This window comes from Equus przewalskii, chromosome 25 (assembly GCF_037783145.1).
Source record: "Equus przewalskii isolate Varuska chromosome 25, EquPr2, whole genome shotgun sequence".
NCBI lineage: Eukaryota > Metazoa > Chordata > Mammalia > Perissodactyla > Equidae > Equus > Equus przewalskii.
In genome coordinates this window covers 32,929,521-32,949,452 of record NC_091855.1, presented here as the reverse complement: position 1 = coordinate 32,949,452, position 19,932 = coordinate 32,929,521, and the positions used below count along the sequence as shown (strand labels likewise).

At 40.4% G+C, this 19,932-nt stretch overlaps 1 protein-coding gene across 5 annotated transcripts in view; it reads right to left on the bottom strand.

Annotated features, from left to right (window-relative positions):
- The window catches only part of TDP1 (tyrosyl-DNA phosphodiesterase 1), an 82,852-nt gene that overhangs the window by 44,965 nt on the left and 17,955 nt on the right, over positions 1–19,932 (bottom strand). For 3 of the 5 annotated variants that reach the window (XM_070594499.1, XM_070594501.1, XM_070594500.1), the window contains exons 7-13: positions 17,656–17,748; positions 13,549–13,716; positions 13,004–13,082; positions 10,577–10,762; positions 9,875–9,923; positions 7,313–7,379; positions 5,779–5,886 (exon numbers count right to left, since the gene is read on the bottom strand). In XM_070594499.1, coding sequence (XP_070450600.1) covers positions 5,779–5,886; positions 7,313–7,379; positions 9,875–9,923; positions 10,577–10,762; positions 13,004–13,082; positions 13,549–13,716; positions 17,656–17,748 — 750 coding nt within the window. Of the gene's footprint in view, positions 1–838; positions 2,570–5,778; positions 5,887–7,312; positions 7,380–9,874; positions 9,924–10,576; positions 10,763–13,003; positions 13,083–13,548; positions 13,717–17,655; positions 17,749–19,932 lie in introns of those variants that run through there. The other 2 variants (XM_070594497.1, XM_070594498.1) reach the window with 1 other exon arrangement.

Genomic DNA, 19,932 nt, shown 5'->3' with positions numbered 1-19,932 from the left:
TGTGTTAAGATTTTACTATTCTGTGTCTATTTCCTTCATTATGCTTTATCAGTGAATTTATTGCACTGAACTTATAATTGTAGAGACTAAATTTTTTCAGCCTGTGGGTCTAGTCACTGAGTGTGGCACCTCACATCCTCACAGCTGCTGTGTAGACAAGGAGCCTGAGGCTTAGAGAGATTAAGAAACTTTTTCAAAGCAAAAGACTTGTTCAACAGTAGACACGATAGTCTCGTCTAGTACTGTCTGTCGACATTAAAGCTCACGTTCCTTCTTATCTACAAGACGAGACAAAACAGTGAGGTAGGAGCGATGAGCTCTCCTGGTGGTTCATGCACAAGTGCTTTAGGGACCTGAAGAAGGGAGAGACTAGCAGAGGCTGACAAAGCCTCCAGGGGGAGATGAGACCAGAGCTGAGCACAATTCTTAACAGATGAGCAGCAACCAGAGAAGCAGAGAGAAAGGACAAAGGGATCAGGAGAGGGAACTACACGGGCTGCTGGCAGCACTTCAGGGGTAAAGGAGGGCAGCCTGGCTGGTGCTGGGATTTCATGTTGGGGAATACAGGATAAGAAAGGGGAAAATGGTGTGGCTGGATCCAAATGCCCAACTCAGAACTCGGGACTTCAGCCTATAGGAAGTGGGAGGATTTTGAATGTAGGACAATAAGGAAAATCTCTGTTTCTGAAAGATGAACGGCCAGAGACAACTATGACAGGAGGCCTGGGAAGAGGACCACCTCTATGATGGGATGGCAGATAGGCAACCATTTCAGAAATTCACGTGATAAGTATCTCTCCTGGTAATTTCAGGGATTAGAAAAGGAAAGTGTGAGACATTTCAAGGATGAACAGGCTTTGATAGATATTTCCAAAGCATCTATGTGCTCACTTCAAGCATAGAATTGATCTCCTCCTACTGTAATTATTTCTGTGTTGGGCTTCTGACCTCTACCTCTTTACAGTCTAGGCCTATACAGGGTCAAGATCAATATCACTGTCTTCCACCTCCACATCTTGTCCCACTGGGAGGTCTTAGTGGGCAATAAAACACATGGAGCTGTCATCTCCTATGATAACAATGTCTTTTTTGGAACCTCCTGAAGGACCTGCCTGAGGCTCTTTGTGAGGAGGTGTCACTCTTTTCAGAACTATGTCCATGGTGGTTTGTGTGGGTTTTTTTTTTCCATCACAGATTTGCTTGTAAGCAGATAATGCACCATGAACATTCCTCCCTATTAATGGAAACCTTTTGGTGTTGAGGTCCATGTTTTCAAACTTTTTAAGGAGCTTGTTGAGGATTGCAAAAGCTCCTGCTAAACCCTTCACTGTGAATTTTCTTGAGGGTTCTTTTTCTTCTCCTGTGGCTTCCTTTTCTCCTGCCTCTTCTTCAGCTATGCTTTCCTGTTCCAGTTCCAACAACCCCTCATTAGTCAGTTCCTCAGGAACCACCTCTAGGAGCTCTTCAATGTCATCCACACCGAGGTTAAAGTTGTTTGCCTTCTCAACCACAGCTCGGTTGAGTTTTGTAACCTCCTCATCCTTGGCAAAGCCTTTGAAGCCGTGGATGAACCTCTTGAGCACCTTCTTCCAGATACCATTCATACACTCTGGTGACATCACTCCAAGCCCAAGCAAGGTTCTTGACACAGTCATAGATGTTGTAATCCTTCCAGAATTGCATTCAGTGTCTTCTCTGTCTTCCTAAGTTGCAGCAACAGCCTGGGAAAAACTCCCCCTCAGGCAATAGGCCTTAAAAGTTGTTATAACAACTTGACCCATTGGTTGGATCAAAGAGGTGGTGTTGAGAGGGAGAAACACCACTTTGATATTGGGATGAAGATCACCAATAAAAGGAGGATGTCCAGGAACATTATCAACTGTAAACAAAATCTTGAAAGGTATGTTATTCTCCACACAGTACTTCTCCATTTTGCTGGCATAGCAATTCAGGAAGGCATCTTGGAAGAGGAGCTGGGTCATCCATGACTTCATACTGGTCCTGTAGTACACTGGCAGTGTGCGTTTACTGACATGCTTGAAGGCCCTGGGGTTCTCACTGTGCCAGATCACAAAGGGCTTCAATTTGTAGCCAGCAACATTGTTCCCGAGCAAGACTGTTAGTCTGTCCTTAAATGCCTTGAAACCGGGCATTGATGTGGCCTCCTATGGCTGAAAGTCTTTCAGGCATCCGTTTCCAGAATAGGGAGGTCTCATTCATGTTGAATATTTGCTCTGGCAAGTAATTTTCCTCCAAAATCAGCTTATCTAGAGTTTCCAAAAATTCTTCAGCTGCTTTCACATCAGCACTTGCAGACTCACCACTCACTTTCACCTTAGGTAACAAATAACAATTCTTGAATTGTTTAAACCACCCAGAGCTGGGAGTAAACTCAATATTGTAGTCAGGTCCAGCCTTTTCTCTTGACATCGCAAACAAACTTTTTGCTTTGGTCGTGATCGTCATGGCACTGAGAGGGATACACTTCGGTGTCTGGTCTTCAATCCAGGTCATTAGAAGCTTCTCCACATCTGATACAGGCCCTTCCCGAATTTGTTTGTCTCGGTGCCTATAATAAAGCAAATTCTTTAACAGCTTCTGACACTTTAGTCTTCAAGATCGTAGCTATGGTGGAACGGGACATGCCTAACTGGTGAGCAATAACCATCAGTGATTTTCTACCTTTGTACTCTATCACTTTTAATCACGTTTCCAGGTCAATCACTCAATGTGGCTTTTCACTGGCAACATTAGCAATGAATTTTGTATGCTTAGAGGCCATGAGGAGTAAAACAACACAATATTTCATCAACCACAAGAGAAAATGATCCAATCAAGAGATGCAGTAAACACAAGATGTATGAGGCTCCTGCTGGCGTACCATGGCATACTGTTTTATGGTAAACTTTTTGAAGTAGAAAGAGTACACTCTAAAATAACAATAAAAAGTATATCATAGTAAATACATAGTAACATAGTCGTTTATTATCATTATCGAGTATTATGTACTGTACACAATTGTGTGTGCTATACTTTTATGTAACTGTCAGTGCAGTAGGTTTGTTGATGGCAGCATCATCACACACATGTGAGTGACGTGTTGCATTACGATGTTACAATGGCTTCAATGTCACTAGGTGACAGGAATTTTTCAGCTCCATTATAATCTTATGGGACCACTGTTGTATATACGTGGTTTATCGTTGACCAAAATGTCACTATGTGGTGCTCCACTTTGAGGAAAAAACAGTCAGCAAACAGACAGCAATTTCAACTTTTCCAACAAAATAGAAACAGACTCAAGACTGCGGTATCTACATCTCCAGGCTACAGGCTTACTCTATGGATGTTTGACTTTCAAGCTCCTACAATAATGAGTCAATTCCTTAAAATAAAAATAAATCTGTGTGTGTGTGTGTGGGGGGCAGGGGTGTGTGTGTGTGTGTGTGTGTGTGCGCGCGCGCGCGTGCGTGTGCATATCTCATCTACTGGTTCTGTTTTTCTGGAGAACCCTGACTAACACAGAAGTGTAAGAGGAATTGTCCCTGCTTTCTTAGGACCCAATCTTTCCATTTTCATCTCACAGGGCAGCCTTTCAAACAGCCTCTCCTCTCCTTTATCCATGGATCCCCAGCACCAGGATTTCCATCTTTAGCAAACCTCAAAGACCCACAGTGAGAATTCTCACATGAGAGCCTTAGACATCCATTTCTATCTTGGAGGAAAAGTCTGCCCAATGGCAGAAGGAAAAGAAAATCACTTCTAGTCACTCCCTCTGTGTGAATAAAAGCTGACCTGTATGCTCTTGGAAACTTAATTTCTCTGGGCACCAGTTTTGCCAGCAGGAAAAAATGAGATATTCGACAAACCCATTTTTACCCAATAATTGCTATGTTTCTCTACCACATTTTGAGAAAAACCAGATGGCTAAGTTAAGAGGATTTTAGCCAAAGTTGGAAGTGCAGCCTTCAAATTCAATTCAACATCATGCAAAACAGCATGATTTCAGTAAGAGCCCTGACCAGTATAAAACAGTAATTATAATGGGTAGAGTCCTATGACCCACAGTGAAGGTCACACCCAGGATCAGGATGTGGAAGAACCAGTAAAAGCCAGGTTCTTCTACTTGCAACTTCGTAACTTGGTTTAAAAGACAGTTATTGAACAGATAGGTGAGCTGACACCAAAATGTGGTCTCTGAATATCCAGGTCCCTTTGGAGAGAGTTCAAGGATCCATATGATACCCAAGTTCACGTTCTCGTGGTTAACTTTGTAGAAGGCTGAGTAGCATTATAACTTAATTTCTCATCACTTTAATTCAGGAATATATGTAATAATTTAGCTTTTTTGAGTGTGTTATTTAAAATAAAGTTGAGGGGAAGGATTAACACTCTCACATTCACCAAGGCAGCTGGGGCTCGAACTCCTTGCCCAAAGAGGGGCCGTGAGCTTCCATATCTGTTCTCCCTGGCATTGTGTATCTGTCTCAGGCAATGAATTCTCTACCCAGGGAATCTATAGTTCAAGTCTTCACACCCAGAAAACCTACCTCTTCAGAAGCAGAAGTTTCTCTTTTTATGATGCACAAAGAAAAGTGCATTAATTCCCCCGGCTGACCTTCACAGTCTTGAAGGTGAAGCTGAACAAGCGCAATCACAGCTCTCACATCCTGCAGCCTGTTAAGTCCCAGGTCCTGAGCTCTAGTATCTCATTTAATTCTCACAATAACCCCAAAAGACAGCCATCACTTTTCTCACTTTATAGGATAGGAAACAGACTCAGATTAAATAAATATCCCAGGTTCACAGAGCTAGCAAATGATGGAACAGCATCTTGAATCCTTATCTTTAAGACTCAAAAGTATGTTTTTCCATTATGCTTTGGTGCCTCAAAAACCTTCAGGAAGCCCTCTCTTGCATCAGATCTATACCACTAACAGTGTTTGGGTCACTCTTCCTTATCCTGAGCTGGGGTGAAAAGTTCAGCCATCAATTTCCATAAACTAGGGAAGTACTTGGTTTTGTTTTTAAGTGGCTCTTTTGTTTAACAGTTAATTCACTAGTGCTGTTCCTTTCTTAAAGATACGATTCTACCCTGTGATACCTTAGTTACTCTTGACATCACCTGAAGAGATGCCTAATGATCTTTGTTCAGACTAGAAGTCAGAAACTAAAGTTCTAGTGCAGCTCAGTTTTTGAAAGGGCATAGCAATCTACTTTGCTATAAAAGTAGACTCAAAAATGGTATGAGGTAGGGAATTTCTGATGGGGTGACAAAAATATTTTAAAATTAGATTATGGTGATGGTTGCACAATTCTGTGAAGATATGAAACCATTCAATCGTAGCCTTTAAATCAGTGTCTTTATAGTACACTAGTTGTATCTTAAAGAAGCTTAAAAGAAGGACATGAGAGTTGCTCAAGTTTCAATTATCAGAGGAGAAAATAATTAAGGAACAATATTAATTTCACCATTTCATTTTTCTTCTCTATTTACCTCAAATGTCAATTTGCCTAAACCCTATTATTCAAGTATTAAATAACAGAAGTGATTGCAAACTTCATGTAAACCTTATAAACACCTAGACTGAAAGTAAAATCAGGCGATGGTTACACGCTTTACAAAGAGCTTGGTCACGATCCTCCTCTAAATAAGGTTTATATACACTGAAAACAAATGACAATCAATTCACAAAATTACTTGTTGGAAACCCATTCAGTATTCAGAACAAACACATCTAAAAAATTCCTTCCATTAGGAATATAAAGACTTCTTACCTTGTGACAAGGAACCAAGCAATTTGACTGAAGTCTGGAGAGGGCCTCATATACGTCTTAATATGTGGCATGGCATTGCTGCGGCCAGATGTCTCAGCTGACCATTTACTAGCAACAGGAAAGACACAAATCACTTATTAGAAAAAACAAATTGGTCATAATTCTAATATTAGGAAACTGCATGAAAAGCAAAAATCCTATACTCTAAAACAACAGTGGGTACACAGTTCTCTGTGACATCTTATTAAACTCTGTTCGGATAATGGAATGACACATGGTCATTTTAGAATATAGGCATGTATAAAAAAAAATTTCCACCACTCACAAAAAGCACTATAACCTTCCGGCATACAGCCTTCCTGTCTTTTTTGCCATGAATACATACATACATATATATACATATACCTACACACATATATACATACACACACATGTATCTATTGTTTCTGTTGTGCTTTTAGCTGCATGTATGCACATCTTCTCTCCTAGCTGGACTGTGAGCTCCTTCAAAGCAGGAATCACGCTCCCATAGTGTACTACTGAGGAGAGACTCAGCGAAAGCTTGTTGAATTAAAATACAAAATGAGAAAAATACCAACAGTATGAATATCAAAATGGAATGTTGAAAAGCAAGGGGATAATTCAGAAGGACTTTAATCAGAGGCTGATATTCATAGATGTGTCTGGTTTCTAAGTTTCCAACATTATAGGGCTAAGGTTCCATGGGAAAAAATGACCTATATCATGAGGCAACAATCCTTACTTATGAATATAAGAGGACGGTCTGTGAACAGAATTGAGATTAGGGAGGTCCATCATTAGATTATTAAATTCACTTGCATGAAGCAATAGTGAAAGGAACTCAATATCAAGAAATGTCCTCTGTAAGGAACAACCTCCCCAAAAAAGCATTAAAGAAAGCCTCCTGGATGACACACTGAATTAGAATGAAAGCTACCGAAATGTAATCTGCCTTCGTGTCTTGCTGTCAGGCATAATAACTGCTTGTTGAAGCATGTATGAAACCAGGATCAGCCTAGCAACATGCAGGATGTGCAACTTCTGTAGCTAGAGAAAGACAAAGGACACTCTTTGCACTTGTCCATTTGACCATTTACTGAACTTTTATGACAAGCCAAATACTACCCTGTCTCCTGTGGATTCTACCCTGAGCAAGCATGCAGTCACACAGTGTATGAATGTGTAGACAGAATGATTATATTTTACATATTGGAAACATTAACTAAAATGCTGCTTGTGAAAATTCTAAACTACTCAACATGTTATTTTATTTATCTTTTTCTTTGCATGCCAATATATAAATAGAAACTTCACAGAGATAAATTTTACTCTTTGGTATTAAAAACCTATTCCAAAAAATGTTCAAAACCTTATTTTAAATTATTTCTCTCGTCAACATATGTAGATGGAAAAATATAGCTACATTATGTAAGATTCTCTTTTTAAAAAGTTAGACAAATAAACATTCTTATTCTTAAAGAAGCAAGAGCAGCATTCTAAATCAATTACTTACTGAAAATAGGAATGAAGCCAATTCTGTTTTTCTGCTGTCTGGATGCTATAGGGCAGAGAGCCCCCAGCTTTTAAAAGAAAAATATATTAAAATTATGGCATATAATTTGAGGATCCTTCATTAAGAAGAAAATCTACAGAAAACACTGAGAAGGTAAAAGGAAAAACCAAAACTACTCCACTATCTCACTTTATAGAATAGTTCTTTGAAAGAAAATGTCTATACTTGTACTACGTACGTTATCTCAATAGCTTCCTTTCTTAAGGGTGCATATTAAATAGTAAATGTTTACTATCTGAAAAGAAAAAGGTATTATTTAATCACTCAGGGATGGTAATCTCATGGTTGCCATAAGTTTAGCCACAAACATTTCTGCAGCACAACCAACTGGCCGTAAGGCAATTCTGCTGTAAAAGACAAAATAACTGGTGGATTGACAGTTTTGATTTCATCTGGTAACATGGTTTTCATAATAAAATATGAAAAGTGGACAAAATTAAACAGACTTGACTGTGAAAAATGAAAATACAAAATATTGAATATAAATATTTGAATATTTAAATGTGCGTAGATTCATGGCAATACTGTGCAAAGAACTGACTTTATTTTGTGGATTGTTACCTAAGCACTTTGTCTTCCAACTCTTTCATTCATAATATTATACATTTTTCTTTTTTGCTTGCTGATTCATCTCGTTCAGCGTTGTACTTTTTTTCACTAAAATGTCTTCCTTCATTAACAGAGGCATAAATTTCATGCAAATACCAGGATGCATATTTGTAACCAAATGAAAAGCATTTGCCACCAAATGAAACCAAAACTGTCAATCAACCAGTTATTTTATCTTTTACAGCAAAATTGACTTCAGTCAATTAATTGTGCAGCAAAAACGTTTGCAGCGAAAACTGCTTGTGGCAAAGACACTTACGGTGAAAATACCAGACAGGAATTAAACATCATTCACAGAAGAGATTTGAAGTGTTAGAAAAACCAGAGAAAGAATCCAGGCCTGTCCTGCCATCCACATGCAGGTGCGACATCCTGAGCCACATTTTGCAAGATGAGGTCTGGAGCACACACCTCTTTATTTCTGCCCAAGACCAGGACACCTGGGCAGGCAGACTAGCCTGAGAATTAGTTCGTCTGCCTCCCTCGCCTTTTACACTCTGCTACTTCCAAAAGGAATCTGTACTAGCTAAACAGATTCTCACAAATGGAATAGAACAATCACTAAAATAAATTAAAAAGTTCACTAAACAGCTAAGTTTTAAAAAAGGAATTCTAAAAGTCATATTCCTGCAAAGAGAATAAAGATATGCTTCCAAGTGGAAACAATTAGAAGCCAATTTTTGTTCATCTTTGAAAGGAGGAAAGTTCCACTGTAGATTCATCAGTCACTTCCAAAACACAGGCTGGAACGTCTCCATAGTAATCTATATCCAAAGATGGCTTTACATTTCTCCAACTTATCAAACAGGGCATGTTGTATCTCCTACTGCAAATAACTAAAAAACATAGTCAGGGTTTCAGGACTAGTTATAAAACAGCTTTATTGAAAATACCAGGTTCTTCTCCATTAAAAAGTATGCTTTGAAGGGATCTAGTCTATTAGAAATACAAAAAGGAGAAGATAAAAAAAATCACCATGTTCCTGAGTCTCAGTGAAATAATTTTAGCTTTGCCACTAAGAAGCAACAAATGGGCTAATACACTCTAAACCCTACGGAGGTTTTGCTGGCAGAGTCACATCTACTGGGACAAAAATAAATGGACCAAGTTAGTCTAATTCACAGCATTCTGCTTCCAATCATAAACAAACACCCATCAGAATTCCTTTTTTTCAGAGGCATATCTGTTTAGATTTTGGGATATCACCTCCTGAATGCACTATTTGGGTGGCTGTTGAATTCCAAACAAAAGTTTAGTGCCAGCATTGGTATAGGGAAATAGAGGACAAGGTTGAAAGACGTCTACAAAATAATCCTAGGCATTTACAAATGAAGCCCTTGAGAGAACAGCTCCATCAACTAGGTTATACCAAAGCTTTCATCTTAATATTAAGCCTAACTTCTTAAATATATCTGTGTCTGGGATTCAAACTTGGAAGAACCACACACAGACACAGGCAGGGAGGATGTGGAGAGAGAGATAAGAGAAAGGCATGTTAGTTAGACTTGCTGGAAAAGGCACGGTGCAGTAGGAGAAGCTGGTTTCATTTGGACATCTTCTCTACACAACCAGTCTGTTGGCAGCAGAGGTGAGAACAGCCTTACTGGTGGAAACGAGGAGAATAACAATCACTCAGAGGGTTATCGCGAGGATTCAGTAACAGACCCCAACTGCCCAGCTGCGTGGTGTCATCTTTGGAACACAGCAGCGCTCAATATCACCTATTTTCAAGATCCTTATCCAGTTAGGATAAAATCACCTCCAAATTTCTAACCAGAACTTTTCTCATCTCCACGAGGAAGGCATTCTTATCACTTGTCTAAAAAAGTTGACCAAGGCATTTTATGAAATATACCCAAAAAATACAATTGAGACAGCCTCCCCAACAATTACCTGGATATCCTTCTAAGCTGGTCCGTACGTTTTCCACAGAAGGATAGATCTAAAAACAAGGAAGAAAACAAAAACACTAGGAATGTACCATGTTGAAGAAACTATTTGTTAAAAGGAATGGTAAATTAGTTTTCAAGAAAATGAAAACCTCAATTAAAAATACTTAAAGACTTAGAAAATAGGCTTGAAATTTTAAAAAGTTCCTGTCTTACTGAAAAAACCCTTAACTTGTAGTAATTAAACTACAGGAAGCACACATAATCGAGGAAAAAATTACATTTTGATTAGAATATTTTTTCCTCTGAAATGCCAAATTAAAACTGAATTGAATGCAAAATTAATTATTAATTCAAAGGCCTCTAAATAATTAAAAATGTTTGTAACTCTGCTGGCCATGCTTTATCAAATATTTTTTCCTTGGCTTAACAACCTGAAGGAAGGAAAGGAAAATTGCATCCTCATGCAGGTGAGACATCCTGAGCCATTTCTAGCCTGTGGCTGAAACAGAGCTCTGAACAAATCAGATGCTCCCAGCACCAGATGACATTAAGGTCACTTGACTACAAACGATGATGCTAATGGACTTCTGTTTCCATCCAGAAATCACTGAATGAGACACCTCTCTATTACAAGGAGGACTGATTCTCAATTCTCCTGGACTAGAGAATAAAAATAGGTAACTTGAGGAGGAGGTGCACTCACCAAATGAAAGGGACTGACACTTTTCCCTGGGGTCTTGCTTTCCTTTCCCAATGTCACCAAGCTCTCTTTGAACTCAGAACACAACCATTTTGATTCGTCAGCCCCCATGGAGCCAATGCTTGAAAACTGACCTACTATCGGCCAAGACTCTGCTTTGGGTATGGAGGAGGCATGTTCTTTCAGAAGCTGTGAAAGAATAAAGAGGAATGCTACAGTCACTTAAACATACAAACAGAAATGCTGCAATAATGCGGAACACAGTTTTCTGCCCTTGGAATGCCTAATTAGTAAGGAAATGCTGAAAATACTAGTGATCATTTTCATCTCAGGTAGACATTATTTTCTTCTTTGGGAAGTGTTTTTTAAATAGTAAAAGTATTTTATTTTAATGGAGCAAGTGGACAGGAGTATTCCTCTGCTAGAATTTTTTGATTTGTACTAAAAGCAAAAACATTAAAAAGACCCATTTTAGTAGAAATGTCAGATAAACCACAAACCTGCCATATGAAGTTAGATTTTTTCCTTGAAATCATAATTGTTTAATAGTCATGTGCCACATAATGACGTTTCAGTCAACGACAGACCACATATATGGCGGTGACCCCACAAGGTTAGCAACATATAGCCTAGGTGAGCAGTAGGCCATACCACCTAGGTTGGTGGAAGTACACGCTACCATGTTCGCACAACAAATCACCTGGTGACGTGTTTCTCAGAACATCTCCCCATCACACGACTGTATACCTAAACAACACCCAGAAGGTCAAGCTGCTGTGTATTTGGACTCCTATTGTTTGAAAGAGGTTTAACACGTGGGTACCTGGTAGCTCTGATGCTTTTAAAATGAGAGAAGATATTTACATATAAATGCATACGACCTTAAACACTGCAGAAGACTGGTCTGCACTTCCTGCTTTGTCTGATACTTAATGCAAAGCTGCAGAAACAATTCAGAAAATATTCAGAAATTTTATCCACTTAAACACGCACTGAATATCTACCTAGAGGCTGGAGATAGCAAGAAAAATAAGCTGTAGTTCCTGCCCCAGTGGAGCCCATATTCTGACTGACGTATTGTTTAGTTTAATAGGCATTATTTCCCTTAACACAGCTTGGGCATTAATATTTATAAACACATATACTAAAAGCCCAAATTGTTCTCACCTTCCACCCTTTGCGCAGCACGGTGTAGGAAACAGAACTGAACTGACATTTACAGGACCCAGTTTCTATTCTGGTGCTCAGCCCCCGATCAGCTACATGACCCTGGACAAGTCCCTGTGCTTCCATTTACATCAGTGAGACCGAAGTCTGATTATCCCCGTCTTCCCCGGGGGGCAGCTGTGACCCAACATGAGCAACAGTGTGAAATGTGGTTTGAAAACTCTGAGGTGCGATTTGACTTTCAGTAAGACTGTGAGCCTACACATGTGCTATTACCCAGCCTGTCCACACCATCAGTCCACAAGCCAGTAACCACCACTGCTTACGGGACACTCAGCAGCTGCCTTGCTCTCACTGTTTCATTTACTCCTTACACGACTCTGTGAGCGAAGTACTATATGATGCCCATTTTGCACACGACAAGAGAGGCAGTCTAAGGAGTAAGCCAAGGTCACGTGACTTGGAAACGACAGGTCAGGATTTGAACCCAGGTGTGGGACTCCCCCTCCAAAGCCATGACTTAGTGTGCTCTACTCCCTCTCTAGGTCAAGACTTGAAGTCTTGCCTGCTTTCAGCTGTGGTCTCATTTCAGAAACAGAAATCAAAATGAAAAAGTTTCATTAACCAAGCAGAATTTTTACATAACATGAATAATTTACAGAAAAAGAGGTAAGGCTTTTAGAAAGCCACTGCAGGGAATTTATGACGCCAATGAACTGTCTCCTAAAGAGGGATGAAGAAAACTGTAATCTTTAACTTACTTGTTGTTTTATTGTGTTAAAGATCTTTCTTTGTTCATTTTCATACCAGCAGCAAATGTCACGTTTGTAATTACGATTCTCTCAAGGGCACTGGTTTAGTAAACAAAGGACATTATAGCTCAGTCGTAGCCTCTACTCAACACTATTTTCTGTTCTTTGTTGAACTTGCATGTTAAAAATCCTGCATATGCTGATCAAAAGCTACAATACTTGTATGAATGAGAAGTCTCTAATTAACTTTATTATAAGAAATAGAAAAACAAAAAGCCCACATGCTTTTGCCATTTAGAACAGTCTACTCTACACCTATACAAGGCATAACAAAAAACTAAAAAGTAATTCCTGAGAACTATAATTAGACAATTTATCAAGGGCCTACTACTTGCCCAGAATGGTGCTAGAGATTTTGTGAAACTGTCATCAAAATATACAATTATAAACGAAAAAGGAGAATATACATTAAATTTTTTTAAAAATGTTAAAATAGTAAAAATTCTGTTACCTTCCTAAGCCTAAAATGTCCCCAGTTGTCTTTTTGACTTCCTTGAAAGCGTCCTGGGGTTGATCCAATGAGGTAAACACTAAAAAGATATGAAAATCCAAGTTATAGAACATAGTGGTATGATTTCTAGACTCAAAAATCACAAAATACACATGAAAACGAATATAATCTAATAGAAATGTACTAAGAGTCAACCCATTTTCTTGGGATGCTTCCTCATAGTAACTGACACTTGAACTCATTTTCAAGCACATCCACTAATGGTGGAACACCCACAAGGTGTGAGGTACCAGGAAAAGAACTTACTAATTTTAAAAGTACCCCAGTGAGAGCTTTAGGGTAAGCGGGAAGATTTACCGGCCTCCACTTTAGTGGCTGAGAACCAGGAGATGCAGATAGTGACAGAACCTTCCACTTTTATCACGTCATGAGACAGAGCCAAACATCACTCAGTCTCTTTCCAAGACCCCTGCATTCCAGACCTCATGCAGCTCTCAAGGTATTAACCTACCATACACACCCCAAATCACCAAGGCAATACGTACTTTGTTTCAGAGAGATCATGCTCCTGGATGACATCTATCCACTCCTTGAGAGAAGGAGCGTTATAAGCCATCAAGTAGCTGATGAGATCAGCTTTAAAATGTGTTGTTGATTCTCCAGAGCTGTGGGTTCCATGGACAATTCGTGAGTACAAGGGGCTCAACCATATTCTGAAATGGAAAAAAAAGGACCTTTAACAGTCAGGAATGCAACGGATCACAATGATCTCTCTGTATTGATTACGTACTTACTGTAAGGAAGAGGTGAATTCTCACTACCTATCTTCACGTTAAGTAAAGCGATCCTTATAAAAGATGAAACAAATCTGATTGCACCACTCCAAAGTCTTCCGTCATATTCAGAATATTTTTGAACAACTCCCCATGAGCTTAAGACCCAGTAAGATCTGTCCTCTGCCCAACTCTCCCAACTCAATCTCTCCATGCTCCCTCTCATTCACTCACCGCACCTTCCTTATTCCTCTTCTTACCCCTGCACCTCTATACTGCCTTTGAAGACTTGATGACAACAGTTAAGAGTTCCACTCCTGGGGCTGGCCCGGTGGCGCAGTGGTTAAGTTCGCACATTCCGCTTTGGTGGCCTGCGGTTCGCCAGTTCAGATCCCGGGTGCAGACATGGCGCCGCTTGGCAAGCCATGCTGTGGTAGGCATCCCACATATAAAGTAGAGGAAGATGGGCATGCATGTTAACTCAGGGCCAGTCTTCCTCAGCAAAAAGAGGAGGATTGGAAGCAGATGTTAGCTCAGGGCTAATCTTCCTCAAAGAAAAAAAAGAGTTCCACTCCTAATTGTTATTGTAAGTCCACGCCACCTGTAGTAACCCAAGCAAGATTTTGCCCACCAACGTAGCTCTTTAGACAAATGCAAAATAAGTTATCTAGACTAAGAAAAATGTAAGCACAATCTAATTTCAACTAACTCGTTTTCATGATGTATATCCTATAGCAGTGTGAGATATTTTCATATCCTACACTTTTTTGGTGTCTAGGATGACTACATACCACATTTAATGATATTACATTAACACTAACTTCAGACTACAAATAATTCAGTAAAAACAAATTAAAGACATCTTTCATTTCTTCAATTCTTTTTCCCCAAAGGGAAACAATGCACTTTGCTAAAACTTCTACATTATACCCACAAATGGAAAACAATCATATCTAAACCCAATCCTTCTATGAAGTGATCCATTACATCCATTAACTGATTGTGGATTACAAAAAAAGTATGGCTTCAAACCTCTTGTGCTCCGTTTCTTCAACTGCAAAAACCAGGTTATAACAGCCCTGCCTCATAGGACTGTCACAAAGACACACACGAGGCAATGAACAGTGTCCAACTTAAAGAAGTGCTCAGCAGGTATTAGCTGTTACTGCCTTTTTCTCCATCTGCAGCTACTTCCACTACAGTTCTGCCATGAAGTCAAAAGAGAAATTGCCCAATTCCTCTTTCAGTTGGCGGCCCTCAAAGAAGATGGGCAAGATGCAGGCCATCAGGGTAGGAAGAATCCAGAACCATAAGGATCCTGGCTGTGCACCTTCTGAACTCTGTACATGTTTCCAGTAGGGTGGCATGTCACAATTTCTCTTCCCTCATTGAGAAGACCCCTCACACAAAAGGGTAACATATATGACAAGGATTGGAGCCCAGACTCTGGACTTGGAGCTGCTTTTATCTGGCTCTGTCATTTTGGGCCAGCCTAACAACTTCTCCAGGCCTCTTCTCTCTATGTAAAATGACCACACTGGGCTAGATGGATGTGTAAGGTCTCTCCACGTAATAGCAAATTGAAGCCCACAGGCTGAGCGAGGCTCCTCCCACCTTAGAGATTCACTCACGGGAGTGGTTCTGGATGAGGAACCTGACAGCTGATGACTTTCTAAACAAGCATACTGAGATGTCAGGCGTTTTTAACACTTCACAAAATAAGATGAGAAAATTATTATTATGGGCCAAATAATTTTAAAAGTGATAAATTAATAGGTGGGCCAAGAAGCAGCTGAAAAGGGAGGCTGGAACACTTGTATAGCAGAAAAGAAGTAGCAGAGCCATGATAAACCAATTATGAAGGAAGATTACACAAAAGGACTGCTTTTATTCACTTTTTAAAAATTACAACCTACAAAATGAAACTGCAAAGTATCAGAGAGAGAAGAATCTAGACTAACAGTGAGATAATAGTACCCTACACAGGAGTGGCTGAGGCAGGGAAGTTGGAGAGATTTCATACCCTTAGAACTTTTTGAGTTTTGAACCACATGACATTATTATTTTTTTGTTTGTTTGTTTCAATGAGCTTTTTATTTTTTGGTGAGGAAGACAGGCCCTGAGCTAACATATGTGCCAATCTTCCTCTACTTTGTATGTGGGATGCTGCCACAGAATGGCTTGACGAGCGGTGTGAAGGTCCATGCCTGGGATCCGAATCTGTGAACCCCAGGCCGCCAAAGGGGAGCACATGAACTTAACTACTATGCCACCGGCTGGCCTCATGAAAAATTTAAAAAAAAATTTTTTTAATAAAGGAAAATAATTAACACCCAAGCCCTCACCCTTAATCCCTTGCAAGACGGCAGCCAGCCAGAGAAGCCTGAGGAAGCACAACTGATGCCCATAGACTCAAGCTTCACACTCTAGAAGGAGCTGGAGGCCATGGCTGGGATTCTTCCAGCTGCTTAAGACTGAGTGCCATCTTGATAAATCCCTTCAGTTTCACTAATTACGGTTTTCCTAAGAACAGCTACATTAATCTCATTTCCCTTTTTGATGGGGTTACATATGAGTCATGAGTGCCCAAAGCCAGCCCTGTAGCCTAGAAGCTCTAGGGGTGGCAACAGGGTAGTTAACCGGAAACTCAGTGGATCAGGAACCCTGTGGCCGTCGCCTCCACCCTGAACCAGTCGGGATTACACTGCATTTTGAGAAGCATATTTTAAGGGGGACACTCAAAAACTAGAACAAATTTGCAGGAAAACTATCAGGCAGTGGGGATAGGAGCTCAAAGCCACCTGCCACAGTGGGGAAGGGAAGTGAGGAGAGAAAGATGTCAGGTGAGGGAAAAGACCGTCTTTCAAACTGGAAGGGCCGTCTTAAGGAAGACAGGTAACTCTTGTTCTGCACGGCAGACTCAGGTCAAGGCAGCCCAGTGGATGAAAGCTGGAAGGGTCTGTACTTTAGCTCAACCTGAGGAGTGACTTGGGCTCAGTCAGAGCCAACACACCCCAAATTAAGGGTTCCAGCCCAGCCTGGGCAATAATATGGGGCAAGGTAAAGCAGGGGAGGATGAGCGTGGAACATACTCGAACCCTGAAAAGGTGAGTTTCTTCTGACACAAGAGGCTGCTAACCAGCTCCTCTCTTGGGAAGGCAGAGATGTACAAACTGGCTTAAGAGAAAGGCAAATTGAACCCCCCCTTAAAAAAAAGGGATCTAAAACTAGGTTTAGCATATGAACACGAAGGACAAGCGGTTAGTAATTTAAAAAGAACATGAAAAACCTTCATATTCAACTCTTCTCTTGGAGATTCACAACTATATGGACATATTACAGGCTCTAAAAAGACACCAGTTTAGATTTATTTTATGGGCATATAAACTGATTGGGAGTAAGGGGGCGTTTTCAGTGTACAAGTGGGTGCAGGGGTAAGTGGGGACCAAGAGAGCTATCTGGTGCATCTTACTAGAAAAGTAACGGGTTCAGATCTTTCATTGTGCATCCTCTTTCCTGCCTCAGATCCTTTGCACAAGCTGTTCCTATTTGCCTGTAGTGTGTATGTAGGATCCCATTTTTGTAAAAACCAGGAAAAAATGACTGTGTGTAAATATTTACCTATGTTTACAAGTATAATAGAGACCGTTGTAGATAATTATGTACTAAACTGTTAATACTGGTTACTTCAAGAGAGTGGGATGGGGGGCGGTAGTAAAAGAATACTATCACTTTTTCTGCATGTCTCTTTTCTACGCCACGTATGTGGTTTTTTTACAATTAAAAAAATAGAAAAAAAAGAATATAGCAAATGTTCTGGTTTTTGACCTTTCTGAGTACACTCAGCCGCTGCCATGAAGTGAACAGAACTCTACAAACCCTTGTGTTTTCTGGTGCCAGTCAGCGTGGAGGAGGTTGGAGGTGTGTATGACAACCCGGAGGCCTTCTTCATATAGCAGTAGCATCATTTTCCTTTAAAAATAGAAAAGCGACCAAAAGGGATTAATGGTACTTTCAAAATATGTAATACCTTTCTAATGCAAATGTAGCAGCTAAAGGAATTCTTTAGACTCTACTACTACTCCAATTTTCAACATTTACAATCTTCCTTTCTTGTACACATTACTGTCATCAGAGTCTGCTTAAGTGATAGAAAACCACCTTCCAAAACGATCAGAGTATTTGGTAGTAAATGAACTTTGGCTCTGTCCAGACCACATGGCCAGTACCAACCCCTACCCCAGCTCTGCCTCCAGTCTGGCCCCTTATCTCTTCAGCATCATCTGTTACTATCAGGGACAACGAGAACCTTCTTGTCCAGTGTTTTTCACAGTATGGTCACAACTTCTTGCTGTGCTGCGAACAGCATTTTAAAAAAAATTGCAATAGCATAAATTAGAAACTCAAGAGTAAATTGCATGTTGGTTCATGAAGCTTTTGTTTCAGCACCTAAGTATGGATGTGTGTAGTAGACTGAAATGTAACATGTATTTCTTACTGTGGGTTGCAGTTTTAAAAAGTTTGAAAGATGCTTCATTTTCCCAAGACTGATCTTTTTTCATACTCCGCAGATACACTTGCCACTAGTGAGTATCTGGGCTTAAGGTAAGTCTTCTCTTTTCTCCTCCCTTCACTCAAATCACACCTAGTTGAGTCCTCCCTTTCCCACTGGCCTTCATGAGACCTCCAGTCATCAGACCTATTTCTCTTATTTTAATTCCAGCGAGGGACTAGGATATAAATAAGAGACTTCCATTTGAAGCTCCTGCCTTCATCATTTAGAAGCCGTAAGACCCTAGGTAAGTCATTGAATGCCCCTAAATCATTCAGTGTGCCTCAGCCTTGATTTTTCACGTAACGGGAAGGATCAGACCCTTCTTTCCTTCCTAGGGTTTCTGTGAGAATGAACTGCAACACGCATGTTGTTAAACACAGTTAAAGCACTCTCCCTCTCCCATTACGCCTTCAACGCCCTGTTTCATTTTGTAATCTGCTATTGGAAGACTTTTGCCCTCCTGATGGTTTTCTAATTATTTTAGGAATCTAAGTTCTCTTCCCCCAACTAGAGATTCACTCCTCAAGGCAGTGACTCTGCCGTGACTTTCTGTTTTCATTGAGGCCAAAATGCTACTTAATGCTTACAGATGTAACTCAGTAGAGAAAAAATGAACCACTAGTTCTCTCCAAAATCCTACAACATGAATACTATTTGGACAGGATGGGGTCAGCATAAAAAGATGCGGAAAAAGAATATAAGAGAATTAAGCGAGACTTTGGCAAAGAGTAAATTAATGCAAAGCTGGAGAAACGACAGCTGTTGGGCCAATCTTCTTTCCATTTATGAAATGCACTCCCTCAAATCTAGGAAAATTTGCACACACAGTTGCCAAATTAGCAGCTGATTGTTATTAAGAATAAGCCAGTTATGAATTCATGATATAAACTTTACAAATATTTCCATTAATCAAAGCATCAATTATCAGGAAAACCATGTACTAATGTCATTGAATCCTGTCAAACAGAATTGTGAACTAACCTACGGGGAGTCATCATCATCTTTTCATAGACAAAACGGCATGTGCCAATAAGGTCACAGTTAAAAATGGATAACAACTGGTAAGAAATGAGGTCTCCCTTAAGGAACGATGACCTGCCTATTATCGATTAAGCCGTGGGGGCAGCATAAAAGGACACTTCCCAAGTTTGAAGCTATTCCTGCAAAGGGGGAAAGAAAAGTAACGTCCACAGAGCATCTAGTGCCAGGCAGCATTCTAGAAGCTCCACAGAACACTAGCACGCGAAACCCCACTCGATCCAGAGGCAGCATTATCATTCCCACTTTACGACTGCGGCATCTGTGGCTGGGAGAGGTAAAGGGAATCATCCAGCCTCCGGAAGGAGGCAGAGGAAGAGCTTGTTTGGATCATACGCGCTGGGATCCTCGTCACACTGTGCACGGCTCCGCAGGGCTGGACACGGTGGCGCACATTTCACACTACTGGGTTGGAGTGGGCAAGGCAGGGGACGATGTGGTCTAGGCGAGAAAGAGGACTATACCGTGTGTGGTAGGAGGTCTGGCTACAGATGGAGGGCGAGAGCGGCATGCCCCGCCCATCCTGAGGTTTGCTCCCAGTTAGTCGCATTGGCTCCCAGTTA